Genomic DNA, 17,845 nt, shown 5'->3' with positions numbered 1-17,845 from the left:
CACAGATAATAGCTGGCCAAATCGTAAAAAGCATAGATGCATTCCTGCTATTATTTGAAGTCCTAAACCCAAATGTCTCCTGATGCTTTCTCTTTCAAGCAAATAAACACTACGCCTCTACTCGGAGCTTTTGCTCGTAACTCACTGAGACCTTTTAGAGCTGTCACTGAATAAATAAGAGTTGAGTATCTGGCTGCCTTCTCTTTTGTATGTGAGCAAGTTCCCTGTAACTCCAGTGATAGGAATAAAGTGACTCATATATCACTGTTGTGTCACAAGGGAGTTAGCCTTAGAGACAGGAAAATCAGTATGAGTCCATGCCATGAGTGAACTGTAAAGATGATGTCTTGGTAATGTTACTTATCTTGAGAAAGTCCCTTATTGCACGCGTAAAAATCTCCATTAAGGAAAGTAGAATCTAACACTGAATTAAAAGCCTTAGGATTTGGCCTAGTATTTTTAACTTTTAATTTGGCACCGTAATGGAACAATATGTGCTACCCATTCTTATGCAATAAATACCAAAAATTCTTTTGTTGTATTCTTGTAGTTACCAAGCTTGTGTTGTGCAATAAACTGTAAGAGTATTTTTAAAACAATATGGTGTTAATAAAGACCACATTAATTTGATTCTCTGTGAGTTTTCTGCTAACTTCATTGTACACTGCCTATTTTCAACAGCGTATTTATGTACTAGCAATTAGAAGTTGGTATTTTAATAAAATTTCATATACATGTTTATGGTGCAATTTTACATTTCTGTTAGAGTTCTACAGAAAATAAATGTTTTTAGTTTCATAAACTGCTCACATGGACATAAGGGCCATAATGAAAACATCTGAAATAATAAGAAAAGATTAACCAGGAATCACCAGTTACCGGTCTTCTATTAGTGAAAAAAGGGATATTTGGCTGTACAGAATATTAGCAAAATACAAATATATCCCACACAATAGGTAAGTTTTACTGGAGACAGAAAGCTGAGGGGATTCGGAAAATCGTAATGTATGGGCTCAGTGTATGTATGGGCATATGCACAGTTGATTTTTTTACCTACCGAAATATAGTTGTTGATAGAACAAGAGGGTATATTACTGTGTTTATACTTAATTAAGTTGAACATAACAGAGGACTTGATACTTGCACTTCACCGTGTTGATTAGCTACAAGTTGATGTCACTTGGAAAAAGCTTACCTTGCCAATCAGCAGTTATTTGCCATCAACTTTTCTTAAAACTTTCCATGACACCTTTCACTAACAGTTATATTATAGGCAAGGTTTGGGACTAGCCAAACTAATCTGGCATGGTAATTCCTCTGTTCCCATGAAAAATGACAATTTATCTTGATAAGTCTCTGGAGTTCACAGATTCTGTATGCGGTCTTCCTTAACATTCTCATTTGAAGGCACACACTAGTCATTTTTCAGTTATTTTCTACTCATCCATATTCCTTCGCATATTCCTTTCAGCTTGTTTTGTGTTGTCAGTTAACCACTGAGCTGACAAGAGTTTTCGTAACTCACAGGGTGTGATACCAGTTTATATCCACTTAGTTAAAGCCCACTTTATGCTCAAACCAACCTTCCGATCGCCAGTGGAGAGACTAGTAGACCAGCCAACGATATTCTTTTCACAGTCTGATTCTGTTCCTGCAGTACAGGGAAGGCCAGCTGGAAGGGCACAGCTATCTCAGTTCCTGAGGTCCTCCAGTCATACATGTATGTAACTACGTACCAGCTGAAAGCTGGGGCAGGGGAGCGGAGTCACACTGGGTTCTCTCCCTCCCCCTAGTCAGTGTGACTCTCCATCTTCCCCAGTACCGTGTCCTGAGGAAGGCAGGCTTAAGATGGGTGAAGAGGGTGAGGGTCTCTGGGTGAGGAGGCCACCTACACCACATTCACTGCAGCTGAGCAGCTTAGAGTTTCACCTGGCCATTTTGCAACTGTAGCCAAGAATGGGGCTTTGTCTGTACCACCCGCTCTCCTGCATTTTGTAATTTTACGCCTGTGGAAGACACTCCAAACAGTAGCTGCAGAAATAGTAACTTCAGCACAGGAATATTTGTCCTCAGCTGCAGCTAACAGCTCTGTGTTGGACTAGGACGATGAACGTAACAGAAAATCATGTTGTAATTAGATCTGGTTTTGAACAAAAGACAAATTATTTATTTCTTTCTTCAAATGAAGCATAACACTAAGGTATAAAGGGAGTATAAATAACATCTGATTGTGCTCCTAAGCTCCATGCTATAACTTTCTTGCAATGACATCCTTCAACAAATTAACTACATCATTATTGTTAAGTATTAATTGCACAAAACAGATACACAAAATATATAATGAGCTAGAAAGAGGACAACATTCTTCCATTATGACAAACAACTGTAACAAGAAATGGAAAAAAAACCAAACCAAAACAAAAAACAATAGATCTAGGCTTACACAGATGGCAACACTGAGAGTTTTAAGTCCTCTCCTTTAACACATTACATGTGATAAATAATATGCAAAATATTTAAAGAATTTTATTGTTGCTTACAGAAGATACTTAGCAAGCAAAGAGACAGCAGCAATCACTGCCTCGTGTCTCATATCCCCATCATTCAATGCAAATTTTTACATTTCATGCAATAATCCTGAGCTTATTTTCAGTAACATTGAAATGTCATCTATATTAATTACCAAATACATACAGAGCCCAGCTATGGGGTCTATTGTATTATTAAGGCATGAAAAAAGAATAACAGTTTATTAACTCTGAATGCCACAAATACAGCACAGCAGTTAGAAGGCTCAAAAAAGCTCAGAAAGTACCAGTGATTTCTGTGCCAAGGTCCTCCCAGAACATGACGGTGAATCATCAGCTCCTGAAAAGGTGCAGAATCAAATCCTGGCCTTGCTGACATCAGGGAGTTTCGCCATTGCCTTGACTGCTGGACCAAGCTTCAGAGCTATCAGGAGTGACTCAGACTCCTCTTCATATCCCCAAAAAATTGACAAACTTCCTCTCACTCAAGTCAAGTATGAATTGAAAAAACAATACCTACATATTGTTTTCTTAATTAGTATTTTAAGTCTATGGAAAGGTTCCATTCATTATACAGTATGGCAATTAATAAAAAGCCTTTTCGGAAAAAGCTTATTTGTTAGTCTGATTCATTAGTATGTTAAAAGAAGGGGGAAGTTTCATAAAAACAACCTCTGCTGAGTCTATGCTCTACTTATAAATTATTTTTGATTTTAAAATGAAAGACTTTGGTAAGCCAAACCAAGGATATGTGATGCATTTCTAGTGTCCATGGTTCAATGGCTCTTCTCAAAGACAAAGAGTAACAACACAGCCCTGTCCAGTCATCAAGTGAAGAACTGATCGTTTGCATAAATTGTAAGGGGCTAGTAATATCTGGATTGTGCAGTTCTTCACACAGCCTCTGTTTAACATTTAAGAAGTTCTTGCAAAACGCCCTGTAGTGAGCCAGGGTATTCCAGTTCAGTTAACTAAGCTGTTGAAACCAAGGCCAAATGGTGGTAAGACTCACTTCATACTCAACAATTGCGTTATGTCCCGCACTGGGAACTAAACGAGATTATCTCCTCTAACTCTGCTACTACTGTGGCCTGCCCCTTGCGTAGATATTTGCCTAGTTCAGTTCCGAGTTTACAGATCTTATCCTTCACCTACAGGTGGCCCACGGCCTGCCATGGAGAGCAGCATGGTGTGCAAGAGGGACAGACTCCTTCCTGCAGCCTTCGTGCATGCTTCTTTCCATGCCTGCACCCCTTGCACACATGAGCCACCCCTTGACAAAGATGGTGGTGTCCAGCTTTGGCACTGCAAGGCTCTGAAAAACTTTGCAGGTGCACAAATCCAACTTAACTAATTTCACCTAAAACACCAAGATATAACATCGAAAAACTGATTTGTCACAATAAACCATTCGGGAAACTCATTACTGTCTCATTTGAGATAGAAGGAGAAAAAAGGTTGTTGATATTAGAGCTACTGGGTTAGAATTTGCATGGGTTTTGGTTAACTTCTACTAATAAATAAGTTAACGAAGGCTAAGGCTATAAATTGGTACTGTTTCATTTATAAATATTCACTTTATTTCTATTCTCTTCTAAAAAACATGTTAAGGAAAAAGGTGGTCAGAAGGATTACGTGTGTTTGCAATGTAAATTGTAATTTGGTTGTTAGGCTGTAAAAACGAAACACGTAAGTGAAGTTGAGCACAGTGTCAGAAAAAGCCAGTTTTTAATTAACAACTTATTTACAAGTTCATAAAATCAACTGAACTGGAATAGATGTTCTGTGTTTGTCACCAATATTTTATTGTAACTGGTAACTTGCACGCTTTATAGTAGAAGAAAAAAAAGTTCACTATATACAGCCTTTGTACAGGCTACTTGACTATACACAAGGCATAGTGATCATAACACAACCTAGTCTTCATAATAATTTGTGCACAAAAAGACACCAATCAGACATTATGTGAACATTACAGTGAAATGACATCACAAGTCCAGTGAAAATTCGCATAATACAAAACATATTGATCTACTGCATATGACATCCTTTAAAACAATAAGCCTTTGTTCAGTAGTAACTTAACCAGAGTCTGATGCAGAGATTTGTTGTGTAGTTATAAGTCTTTTAAGTGAAGCCACCTCTGCAGATAAGTTTGCTATGCCCTGCTTCAAATACAGGTTCTCTGACTCAGAGACATTGTAGATATTGTCTTTTATTTCAACAACTCCAGTTTTGCAACCACTCTGAATTTTTACATTGAGTTCCTTCTGATGCCAGAGTTCTGGTTTAAGTGACCAATCTTGGATGTTAGTCACCTGAACCGAGAAAGGAGTGTGAGAAGAATGCACCAAGTTCTGTGCACCGTGTTTTTCAAGCTCAAAATGTCTTTTTGAGGACATATCAATGGGTGATGACAATTTCTGTGTTGCATCATAGTCATTATCCATTGCTTCCACTTTCACTTGCATGGCTTTGGCTTTAATTCGAAGCTTGTGAGGCAAAGCTGAAGAATTCACTTCTGGAACTTTAACTGTTGCGTGAACATTTTTATGCTCAACTGGGGAATGGATTGGGCCCTTCGGAACCTGCTGTTCGTCTTCTCCATCAGATGACTTTCCAACCACACCATCATCAGTTTCTGACGTTCTAGGGGAATTACTGGACGACCTATTAACTTGCAAGAGAGGAGGAGAATGTGAGTACACGTTAAAGGTAGCTCCCATGTAGTTTGGATATATGGATGCTTTATATGAACCTCTGTCATCTCTTGGCTCTCTCTCTAACTCCACGGGCTCCTGTTTTATAATCTGGAATTTATTTTCGGGACTTCTGCAGTTGCTTTGTATACGACTTGGTTGAGTGTGCTCTATGGATGGTATTTCAGAGACATCGGACATTGAGCTTTGAGGAGAATGTTTAATGACGGAAATACAGCTGCTACCAACTATAGATGGTTCATGTTCATCTACAAATGAGTTAATATTCGATTTGGAACTCTGATAGTCTTGGAAATACACAGTTGTTGAGCTACTGAGTTTCTGTATCTCTTGGGCATAGGCTGCAGAACTAATTAAACCGAACTTTAGCTTCAACGAAAGCAGCTCTGCCTTCAAAGTGGCATTCTCCTCTCCCAGGGCAATTAGTTTGTTCTCCAAGACAAGGTCATTCAGTCGTCGTTTTTCACGAGATCTTTTGGCAGCTTCATTATTTTTCCGCCTTTTCTCCCAATACATAGCATCTTTCTTTTCATCTGGAATGAATTCTCGCTTTCTCCGGCAAGCTGAAGATTTGCTTTTTCCACTACTTGCTTCAGTAAGTAGTATGTCTTCGTTTGTAGACAATTCTTCAGATGCTTCTGCTAAAGTAGACTTCAGTACCATGATTTTGTCCACATTGCTACTTGTGTCAACAGGTCCCTGTTCCTTTTTAAGGGTCTGCATTTTCCTCAGCTGCATCAGAAGCAATTTGTAGTAGATCTACAATGAGCAACAGAGCAAGCTATTTCCCCAGGACTTCTCACTCCACAGCAACTTGATAAACACAGTAATTTTAAATCCACGCACATTCTTCCTTTTCTTTCATATTCTCAGACAGAAATGTCTAGAACAAATTTTCTTGGCAGAGGCAATATGAATCTTCTTTAAAACCTGGAATAAACAAATAATTTGATTACTATTTAGGAATTGCTGGTTCAGGACATACAAAAGTAGCTTTGGATAAAAAGTTTAGACTAGCACCTGTTTCATTAAACCTGCTGTAATATGAAGACAGCTCAACACTGAAACAACTGATATTCTAAGCTTTATGATACCTAGGTAGCAGATAAGCTTCCAAAACAAATACAATATGATCCAAGGAAAAATCAATAAAAATATATTTGAGTTTTGATCCTACAGCACTGTTGTCACAGCACTTTCCATGATGTCACTGACCAACCTAAACCTCCAACACTTAACACTGCAGGACACCAAGCATGCTGATGAGCAGCACTGGAAAGTATCTTGTTCTTCCACATTAAAGCATTGCTTCTGAAAACAGCTGTGGTGTGTGACTTAGAAATGCTATATATTTGGGTCCTTCATGGATTAAAAATAACATAAGCTGATTTAGAGAAGCTGGAGTGCTTTCTATTGTCTTAAAATAACACCACTATCCATTAAAGCTATTAAAGATTTAATTATTGTTTTGGCATCCTATAAAAGTATATATATATACAGCTATATATATATCTATAAGACAAATGTTTATACACACATTCGGAATTTTAAAATGCCCTTTTGATCAATCATCAATTCAAACTAGTAAATGCATATACATAATTTGGGCAAATATCTAACTATTAAAAAAACATTGAATTCTCTTACAAAAATCTCTTACAAAGAAAATTTTAAAATCAGTATTGAAAAATACATTAAAGGAATAATATTTAATGAATGATTTGCCTTTGAAAAATAGTCTTATTACATCAACATGAAGTTTAACACCATTGAGGCATGTGCACCTTTAGAAGTCTGCAATAAAGGGGAAGCTTAGATCTGAAAGTCTTACCATTTACAAAGGAAAACTAGCTTAACCTTTAGCTTTTGATATTTTAATCATTAAAATTGAGCCTAGCATTTAAATTGGCCTTTGTTTTATTTAGTCCCTCTTAATGCAAAAATACTTTCTTCTCATAAAATCATTTGCTCTTGACCCAAGATACAGCTTCTCAATGTCTCATTTTCCAGTCAGTCATGTTCCTGGTAAAATAAATGTAGTATGCCAAGTGCTTTTATAGAACTGACTATCAAGTCAGCAATGGTTCTCCCCTGAATAACAAAAAACAAAACAAAACAAAACAACAACAAAAAACCCACACCAAACCCAATACCTCCCAGCCACTTCAGATTAATGTCACTATTTATTGGGAATGTTTTTACAATGACTAATGAAACTAATTTTAACATTATCAGTTGGGAAAGTTATAAAAGAATTAATGAATTGTATTCTGCCAGTTTCTCTTGTCTTTTCCAGAAGGCAAAGAGCAGTGAGTGATGTAATAACAATTAAGCAGGGTCATAAAGACTCAGGTTTCAAGCTGGGTTCTGTTCCATCAAACCATGCCAACTCTTCTGTCATGAAAAATTAACACATTTAATAGAACAGCTAAGCAGAATTTCCTAAAATCCGTGGTTAATTACTGACATGCAACTATTTGTCTTCGATAATTCAGCCTCAGTGAAAAATAGAGTTAGAAGCCAGCCACACCAAAGACAGCATATAACATTTTAGTGCAAAAGCAGCACCACAAATTGCCGTGTTTGTAAAGGAAAAATGTATCTCTAATATACAAGCAATTACGTAGCTAGATCTTAATCCAAAATTCAAACTGGAGTCAAAGGGAGTTTTCTGTCAGATTAACCAGAAGTTGGATCAGGTTTAAAAACAAAACAAGCCCCAAAACAAAGCAATGTCGGTTTGTCCAAACATTCAGTATAATCCGATTTGCTGAAGAAACTCTATAGCCATTCTGTCCGTTTCACTGCTACATGTGATCAATGGTTTAATTAGTATGTGTACTGTTTTAAATCTAGTGCAACCCAACACTTAAAAAAAAAAAATCATTGTTGAACACAGAGAATTTAAAAATAAAAAAGACAAGACAGAGCCATCTCCATTTTTGTGGCATTTGTAGGATATTCAGTCTCTGTAATATGACTTTGGGGGGGTTATTTATTTATTTATTGGGGGTTTATTTCATTATCCTGTAGCACTGGGAATGCACAGCTATTGATCTGTAATTGTCTTGATACACTACAATCACTGTATTCACTTGTATTACTAACAACTTCTGTTCTTCTGAGGAAACGCACACAGCAGGAAGCAGTGTGACATACTGAATACCTGTGAAATGATCACTTGTCTCTTGGCATGCGTCTCAGTCAACTCTCACTGCAGTCAAAAGGGTTCAAAACAACTTTTGTGAAATTTCAGGGCCTTACTAATGCAGAGGTCTTACTGAATTTAACAGTAATAGAGAGCTACACTCAAACCCAAATAAAAATATTTATTCTCTTAGAAAAGAGATACTAACATGCATACATCATTTTTTTCAGTGTCTTTATCTGTCATATATCCTAGAACACCTACACTTATTTGAAACAGTAAAACCAGCAAGGAAACACTTATATTTATATGATTTGTGCATATCCTACAGAGATTTAACACAACTTTTTTCCCCTCTTATATTCCAATCTTCCATTTCCACATGATATAGAAGCAACATATTTAGTCTTGAACAAGACTGTTTCACAATAAGAACTATGACTTTGTGTCTATCTGTATGTGCTCCAACTCAAACACCACTTTGGTGTTTGTACAACATTGTGATCTATGAAAAAAAAAAAACCAACACCAAAACAATAGGCAAAAAGTTGTTCATTTGTGGTTTTTTTCCTAAATGAATGTAGACTAATGACACAGTTCATCAGTAGGACTGTCTATGTATCAGTAAACACTCAACTGCGTGCCCAAACACAATCTCCTACAGCCCAACATTGGTGCTGAGCTGCGCTAAACAACCCAACAACCTGCAGAGTTCATGTCCCTTGTTCCATGGGACTTCTGCAGTTCGGGCCATTCCAGTGTACAATCTGCTCACTGTAGCACTGATAACTCCTGTTTTGGCCGGCCTCCCTCCTGTACACATTGTTCCTGGCACAAATAGACAGAATGTAAGTAGCATGCAAGTCTACAGCAAATATTGTGTATCAAAACGACTGTGTTTTTGCACTCAGTGTTCAACTTTGCTCTCTGCCAGAGTCCATCAGTAAAGCTGTTGAGACAGATGTGTAACACACTGACATAGTCTTACTGGTTTGCTATTTATGCAGTTAATTGTAATGCCATTACTTCAGTGAACCAAGAAAACAATAATAAATCTATGGCTCTTTCCACATCTTCCTTGAGTACTTTTATCATGGTAACTGGAACTGCTGCTTTACCAACAGGAGTCAAAGCCCTTGTTTATTAATATTTCTCCATGTGGATCAACCCAATGCTGAGTCTGTAAACAAATTAAATTCCATCTGATGATAATGGCAAACTGCCTTCAATGAAACCAGCCATTTCACTTCACTTGCATTTTACAATTCCACTGGAAAACATCAGTATTTACACATAGATTAATGAACTGTAATGATTCCTCTGACTATATTTCAAATTCCAATATTTTCCCTTATGATTAATTTTTCAATTGCTTTATCACTCCCTCATAAAGCGTTATAAAACCAACATTTAATACCGCCTTACATTAGTCACTGCTAAAGATTTTTTTTTTTTGGTCGGTTGACGTTAATGGCATTGAGTGCCAATTCAACAATGTAATAACACTCGACCCTATTAACTTAATTACAGACCCAGTCCTGCTCCCACAGCAATTTTGCCATTGGCTTCAACAGAAGCAGGATACAATCCCAGATCCAAGTATTAATGAGACTGCTGTATACAACTCATGCTATTGAAGCGAGAAATTATTTATGCAGAAATCATAAAAAGTTAATTTATCCATGGGCTTCCAAAAATACTGAAGTGATCTGACTGTGTCAAAATAGTACATTAAGGATCTGATCCTGAGGATTTGTGTATTCACACTGCAATAATTGAAATGTTTAAGAATGTTGAAGGACGGGGCCACAGTCTTTCCTCTCTCTTCTGTGTAATTTAATTACGTAAGTCATTTCTGCTTTAGAGAACACATGTGGGCCTCCCCATGTCCATATGTTTCCCCACAAAGTAACCATGTATTATTATTTCTATTTAGGAAAATAATGCATGCTATGTCCAAGTATAATTTTTCAAACATATCCTAGAATGAGGGATAACTAATCGTTCAATTCTGTTGTGCTAACATTTTGATAGTGATTCTATGACACTCAATAAAATCTCATTTCTAGCAGTGGGATGCTCTAACACAATTCACTTTTGTATCACCATGCATCCAAAAAATTTCTCTCAGTCCTTCAAAAATGGAATAAAATAACAGCTAAGTACAACTTCTTGTTTAAAAAAAAACATGCCTCTGTCACTACTATCACCACTACATTGGCAATTGCAGAAAACCAATAAAAGCTTGTAATGATATGTGACTGTGCATATTTTTAGTTGCTGCTGTCCATATTTTGCATAGGTATCATGAATTATATTATGGCTACCATTCTGTCACAGCTTATCTATTTTGAAAATCTGTCTACATACCAGAAGAGCTGGTGTAGAACCTGCTCATAGATACCAAAATGACCACTTTGCGTTCCAAACTTTGAAAAGCTGAAGAATATAGTTTGCACTTTGCCTTCAGAGTGTTTTAGAAACAGTTGCTATATGTCTTAAGGCTTTTATGAGTTACAGAAAAAAATATCATCCTCATGATGATCAAAATATCATCATGCATGGCATATGCAGGACAGGAGGTTGAGTTTAAGCTTAGGTGATGAACATAAGGACACAGTGCTGTTGGCGCCAGTCCAGAGGAGGGCCATGAAGATGATTCAAGGGCTGGAACACCTCTCCTATGAAGACAGGCTGAGAGAGTTGGGGCTGTTCAGCCTGGAGGAGAAGGTGGCTCCGGGGTGATCTTATAGCAGCTTTCCAGTACTTAAAGGGGGCCTACAGGAAAGCTGGAAAGGGACTTTTTACAAGGGCATGTAGTGATAGGACAAGGGGCAATGGATTTAAACTGAAAGAGGGGAGATTTCAATTAGATCTAAGGAAGAAATTCTTCACTCCGAGAGTGGTGAGGCACTGGGACAGGTTGCCCGGAGAAGCTGTAAATGCCCCATCCCTGGAAGTGTTCAAGGCCAGGTTGGATAAGGCTTTGGGCAACCTGGTGTAGTGGAGGGTGTCCCTGCCCATGGCATGGGGTTGGAACTAGATGATCTTTAAGGTCCCTTCCAACCCAAGCCTTTCTATGATTCTATGAATACATAGCCTGCCTAAACACTGCTGAAATACTTCGGAGCCACTCTACCTCTACTGCTTTTCACAGACGAAAATTATGCCACGAAATTCTGTGCCTCTCAGACCCATCATAATTCAGAAATCCTCTTCAACAGAGGATGTGGTACCATTCCAACCTCCACTGACATCCTTCAACATACTTTTTCTTGCCTTTTATCTAGCACCATTAGTAAAATTACGTTCCTGTTGGAGTAGGCCTTTAATGCTGGCTCCATTGGAAGAGTGATATTATCTCTAGGACAGTTTTGCAGGCAAGAGAGTCTAGGCTATGTAAAGCAAATGAAGTTCAAGCTTTCTGGAAAAAAAACAACAAAGTGACTGTATTTTATGCTCTGATGGACAGGTTATCCATGGTCACAAAGTGGAAAAGCATTTACAATGCAAACGTTACCACCAATTACTGCCATTATATAGTTTCACTCATAGAGACCATGAATCCATTACAACAGCATGGGGTAATGCAGGACTATTGATCCCGTATGCAGTTTCCTTTTCTTACAACTTCACGGGCATCTTAAGTGCTCACAGTTTCAGGATCAACGTGTAATTAGGTCAGTGGAACACTGGTGATGATAGCTTTGTACGAGATGACCCATTTTTGCTAAAATGTTGATCATCTCAGTGAAAGAAAAAAATGGGAGATGTCTACACAATATAGTCCATTGGGAACATCAACAATCATTTTTTTATTTGATTAAAAAGTGTTGTGATAAAAAAATGAGTCAGATTGTCATGGAACTTGGAACACTAGTGCACCTTCATATTACCCACCTCTAAGCTGTACCCAGAAAGCTGATGTCATATGTAATTTTAACGAAAGGCTTTCATTGTTCGAAAAATTACTTAAGTTACTGTTTATCTTAATAACTACAAATTAACTCATTAAAGCACAGCCTGCTTCCCAAAGGTAAATTACACAAATTATGCAAATGAAATTATTATTTGGAGAGCACGAAACATATGTTAAAGGTAGCTGTTGCTCAAAAAGGTCAGTCAAGGTTAATAGGTGCAAATTTGACCTACATTTTCTTCTATTTCCTTGGGAAGATCGTATGATTCTATAAGATCTGTTCATTTTTTCCAAAAGGAGCTGTTTACTGCTCTGATTTAAGGGAGGGGAAACAAAACGTAAGAACGTTACTCAAAGCACCAGGAAAAACTTTAAAACTGAGAAGCAAAGGAAATGTTTATACAACTCACATAAATATTTAATTACATATATAATAGACATAGTACATGTATATAGATCATGCCATTTTAAATATCACATCGCTTTCCAATTTTTTTTGTAAAACCCCAATAGAAACAAAGGTTACTGAAGTTACAGTACTATGACAGTATGCTTCTCCTCATTTCAATAGCTACTTGATAGCAGGAAAAACTAGACTGCAAAAGGCTATAACTTCATAGTAACAATATTCTAGAAATACGATCTCAGCTTTCCCCTAGTTAAAAACCATGGAAAAAAAAAAAAAGGTAATTATTCTGACAACAAATGCCTCTCTATTACTGAACTGTGTTCTTAAAATGCCAAGCATGGACCAGACCTTCAACTGACCTAAATTTATATAGTGCTATTTAAAGGCAGCAGAATTATGTCAATTAATCCCTGCTGATGCTCTAAACATGGCTCTTGTTATATAAAAACAACTGAAGTACAAATATTTTAAAAAACCAACTGCCTGTAAAGCATTAGTGTCTACCACTCGCTGCAAACAGAACAGAGAAGTAGCAATCTTTGGAGCTCTGATTCTGTGAGGTGGTCCAGGAAGGAAGACCACTACCCAAGCTGAGCACCATTTTCTTTAGCGAGTTGCATTCCGCTTGTGAGAGGAGGCCTCGCAGCACTGGCATCTATACTGTGCACTGCTGTGCGGCCACCTCTGGGGCGAAAACTGGTTAATTACTCAAATACTTCAGGACAGACTGAAAATTACACCAAGATGGAGCAACTCAAGAAAGGGAAACACCCCTCATCTTAAATAAGGCATTCTTTCTGATAGAAGATGAATTTGTGCAACATCTCGTTCAGTCTCATAGTGTGCTAATTTGGACAAGGATCAATTCAACACATGAATTAGAAAAAAAAAAAACAGGATACCTAAGGAGATCTTAATAATAAAATGTAGGTCTGAAATGAATTAATAGAAGTTTTTAAGAACATTGCTTCTATCACATTTTGAGTCCAGTATGCCCTTGCTTACACAATCTTGTTTTTGACAGTCATGCCTAGCATCAGTATTTGACAGTTACATATACCTTCTTTTCATTTTAAGAAAAATAAAAGTATTTTTAAAAAAAAATATTTTCCAACTCTGTAAAATACAGTAAAACAGAAATCAACTGTCATTTTCTTTCAGAATGGACTGCAGGAGTTGGCCATCTCTTTGCATTTTTTTTCTATTACATATCCTAAGCACATTTATATCTCATAACTGGCTGTAATGATCATGGCAAGGTCACCTAGAAGAGTCAATTAAGCTGATGAGTCAGACACATTGCTTAACAGTGTGTAATAAGACTCAAACAGAGGATTTTATTGTTCATGTTATTGCATCATAGTGATGTTATAACAGCAGTGAGATTGCTGTCTGGAAAAAAACTATTGCATAAGGATAGTTTGCATAACTATTTGTTAAAATAAGTCAATTTAAAATGAGCTAAAGGTTTATTTTATTTATGAGTTTTATTTCAAGATAAAGGATTGAAAAAAGCAGTGTTGTACTGATATCTTTCTCACTCTATTCAGACTTTATTGCAACAGAAAGAATGTCTGTATGTTCTACAAATTTCAGCCAAAGCATGGCAAATACTGTTCCTTCTTAGGGTGAGATAAGCTGTAAGGAGGTCATGTAAGTTCACATTGCTCATGGGAAGACTCTAAGCTTTTTGACACCTTTCGGATCAGTTCCTTTAAAAAAAAAAATAAAACACATACACAGCAGAAACGTGAGGCTTTGAAGTCAAATCCAGGAAGCTGGATATTTTAAAAGCTAGTTAAAAGTCCTTTGGAGAACAAGGTAAGTTAAAAGCATAAAGTAAATAAAACTGGAAAATAGAGGCAAATCATCTAAAGACTGCTAGCACTTAAATCTGTAACGTGAGAACTTTTATAACAATAACTGCTAGTGCCAAAGATATTAAGGATCTTTATTCAGTACTGCTTGAACTTGGTTGGTTTAAATCAGGTCTTTGGGCCAAAACCCGAATCCTTATTCATTCAAGTTTCCCATCAAAGTCAACATTTTGATTGAATAAGGACCATAAAAATAATGCACATAGCAGTATTTTAAACGAGGCTCTGGATTGAATTAATTACTGAGGAGGGCAAAGATGACTCAAAGTAGGTTACATACACAGGAGCAAACACAAGGAAAATTGAGTGCAATCATTCAAGTTACAAGGACAAGAAAGAAGAAAAAAAAAAAAGCAAGCCCAAAAGGGTTGTTTTTAACAAAACACTAACTCCCAAGACAGCTTCACGATCAAAGCTGTACTTGACCCCAACAATCAAGTAGCAGAAACATGCAGAAATGCATGTTATCGAGAATATCACATTTTTAAAATACTTTGCTGCTACTACATATAGTAGGTATACCGAACATAAGGACAGTGGCTGGGGTACTCAGTTTGGACTTTGGAGGTTTTGATCGCAAGCACGGTGATAGTCAGACACACACACACACACACACAAAATCACCTTATCTTGAAAGCCAAGTTATCACCAGCAACTTCCAAGCTATGCTGCCGTCGAGGACAGAGGACAAGCTGACCCGAGAGCGTACGGGACGTCCAGCCACGTCTTTTGCCGCTGCAACGCCAAAGTGACTTGGCAAAATAACACAACTGGGCAATGGCCATTTTTTGTTGTTGTTGTTGTTGTTCGTTACGTAAGGAGAAAGCCGAAAATACTCGAGTGGCGGGGTGGGGGTGGGGGGTGTCTTTGTCTGGCGCTCCCTGCCTGCAGGCGACGATGGGACAAGGGGGGAGAAGGACGGGGGGGGACGCTGCGCGGGGCGCGGTGCGGGACCGAGCTGCGGGGAGGCGGCGTCCGCCGCCTCCCCGCAGCTCGGCCCCGCACCGCGCCCGCCACAAAGGCTGCCCTACGTGACCGGCGGAGCATGGCGCCCGGCCCGCTCCCCCCTCAGCACGGCCCCGCGCTATCAGCCTGACGCCCCCCCCCCCCCCCCCCCCCGACTCCGCCGCCGCCCCAGCCCAGAACAAAGGGCTGAGGGGGAGCGCCAGCGCCCCCCAGCCCTCGGCTCGCCCGCCGCTGCCGCCGCGCCCCAACGGCCACCAACGGCTCCCAACGGCCGTTGGGGAGACGGCGACCCCCCGCGCTCGGCGCAAAGCCTGAGGGGCGCGATGGCGGGCGCGGGTTCGGGCTCCGCGCACCGGCTCCGCTCCCCGCCGCCGGGTCTGTCACACTGACCTACTTGCGGTGGCCTCCCCCCCTCCCCCCCCCCCCCCCCCCGTTCCCCCCAGGGGACGGCTCCGCTGGCCCCCGAGGGCCGGCGGCACCTGGCCGGCCACCCGCCCGCCGTGGCCGTCAGGGCACGGGCGGGACGGCCCCGCATCGCTCCTCCGGCGCCGCTGACATCTCCTAAACGCCTTCCTCCCTTAAATTACATGTTCCTTTTTTTTTTTTTTTTTTTTTTTTTAAAAGAAACGGCAAGTGAAAGCCCGTACGGGAGAGACGGCTCAGCGTCTGTGCGAAACGCCTTCCTAAAAATACAGCCTTATCAAAACGTCTCTGAAGGCGTGGAGTTAAAAATCCGAGCAAATGGCCTCGAACGTCTACACGCACAGCTCTGGAGAAAAGACCAGAAATAGCACATGAAGCCACAATTGCTAAAATGCGATGGGGCTAAATATAGACCACCACAAATCCCGTTTTAAGGCACCCGACACGCAGCCGGCGAGCGCGCCTTGCCTCCCCACTTACCCAGTTGTCTAGTTCCCTTATTAAACGCGCTTTAACAAAATCTGTTACAGTTACGGGTTTTGGGGGCTTTTTTCAAGGCGAGATTGTCCTAGTTTCTTTGTAGCGAGATTATAAAATCTCATAATTAGCTCCCTCTTCCCAGCCCGGCTGCCAGCAAATTCTGTGGTTACATAATGCAACGTTTCCAGGAACTATTATGCGATCGGTCCCGCAGCGCCTGAAAAACAGCGACAAAAGTGACGAAGAGGGCTGAGGCGAGCGCAGCCCCGCACGGCGCGGGGCCGGGCCGCCGCCGCTAATCCCGCATGCCCGCGGGCAACATCCCCCAGCGCCGACCGAAAGGGAAGGGAGGGGTCTCGCCGGCAGGCTCCGGCAGCCCGCAGCTCCCGGCGGTTTTGGGGCCGAGGCGCGGTTGGCGCTCTGGACTCAGCCCTCCGCCCCGCACGGCGGCCGCCGCGGCGGCAGCCCGCTCCCGCCGGCACGTTATGCAACGCGAGAGAGCGGCTCCGGCGGCGCTGCCCCGGGCCCGCTGTGGGGAGAAGCGGGGAGAAGGGCGGCGCGACGGGAACGAGCACCTCCCGCGAAGGAAAGCCTTCGGCGCGCATCTGCCCGGCTGCCCCCCGCGCCGCCACCCCTCCGCCAAGCCGCCCGCCACCGCGCAGAGCCGGGCCGCCCGGCGGCCCCCTCCCCGCCCGGCGGCTGCCGGAGCCGGCTGGGCTCGCGTTATGTAACGGCCGCCCCTAGCTGAGGCGAGGCGAGGCGCGGCGGGCGCCGCAGCCCGGGCGGACACCCTAACTTCGCACCGGCGCACCGCGGGAACGCGCGCCTTCCTACCTGCAGCGCACCGCGGGGCGCCGAGCATCCCCTGCCCCACGCCGGGCCGAGCTGAGCCGAGGCGAGGCGAGGCGAGGCGAGGCGAGGCGAGGCGGGCGGCGGTGCCACGCCGTGCCGTGCCGCGCTGTGCAGGCAGCGGCGGAGCGGCCGGGCGGGAGCGTGCGGCGGCGGCGCGGAGGGATGTGTGTTAGTAGGTCAGGGCTGCGCGGCGCGGGGCTCATAGCCCGCATGCCAGCCGCGCCGCGCCGTGACTGGCGGCGACACCGCCCCAATCGGCGCCGGGCGCTGCAGGGGCACGGCCAATGGGAGCGGCCGGGGGCGGGGCGGGGCGGAGCGCGGGGCGGTGTGTGGTACAGTAGGTCTGTGTGCTGGCGATTGCATAACCGCCGGCGGGGCGGGGGACGGCGCGGGGGGAGGAGGGGGGAGGAGGGGGGCGGAGGGCGGGGGGGGAGCGGCGCGGCGCGGGGGGCGCCGGCACTTACGTAACCGCCGCGGCGCCCCGCGGCAGCGGGCACGGGGTGGGGGGGGGAGGGGTGGGGGG

General features: G+C 41.9%; 1 protein-coding gene across 3 annotated transcripts; it reads right to left on the bottom strand.

Moving 5' to 3' along the window:
- Nucleotides 1-2,191: 2,191 nt before the first annotated feature.
- Nucleotides 2,192-17,354, bottom strand: NFIL3 (nuclear factor, interleukin 3 regulated). Of its 3 annotated transcripts, none has more exons than XM_086629739.1 (2): nucleotides 17,305-17,354; nucleotides 2,192-6,178 (listed from the first exon to the last, which is right to left on the bottom strand). In XM_086629739.1, the coding sequence occupies exon 2, from the start codon at nucleotides 5,984-5,986 to the stop codon at nucleotides 4,610-4,612; it is 1,377 nt and encodes a 458-aa protein (XP_086485865.1). In that variant the 5' UTR covers nucleotides 5,987-6,178; nucleotides 17,305-17,354; the 3' UTR covers nucleotides 2,192-4,609. The 3 variants fall into 3 exon arrangements, with proteins under 3 accessions (XP_086485865.1, XP_086485867.1, XP_086485866.1); XM_086629741.1 differs by lacking the exon at nucleotides 17,305-17,354 and adding an exon at nucleotides 16,471-16,605; XM_086629740.1 differs by lacking the exon at nucleotides 17,305-17,354 and adding an exon at nucleotides 15,226-15,450.
- Nucleotides 17,355-17,845: the final 491 nt, after the last annotated feature.

This window comes from Tauraco erythrolophus, chromosome Z, assembly GCF_009769465.1.
Source record: "Tauraco erythrolophus isolate bTauEry1 chromosome Z, bTauEry1.pri, whole genome shotgun sequence".
Taxonomy (NCBI): domain Eukaryota; kingdom Metazoa; phylum Chordata; class Aves; order Musophagiformes; family Musophagidae; genus Tauraco; species Tauraco erythrolophus.
The sequence above is the reverse complement of the archived record's forward strand: the minus strand, read 5'-3'. Positions and strand labels throughout refer to the sequence as shown.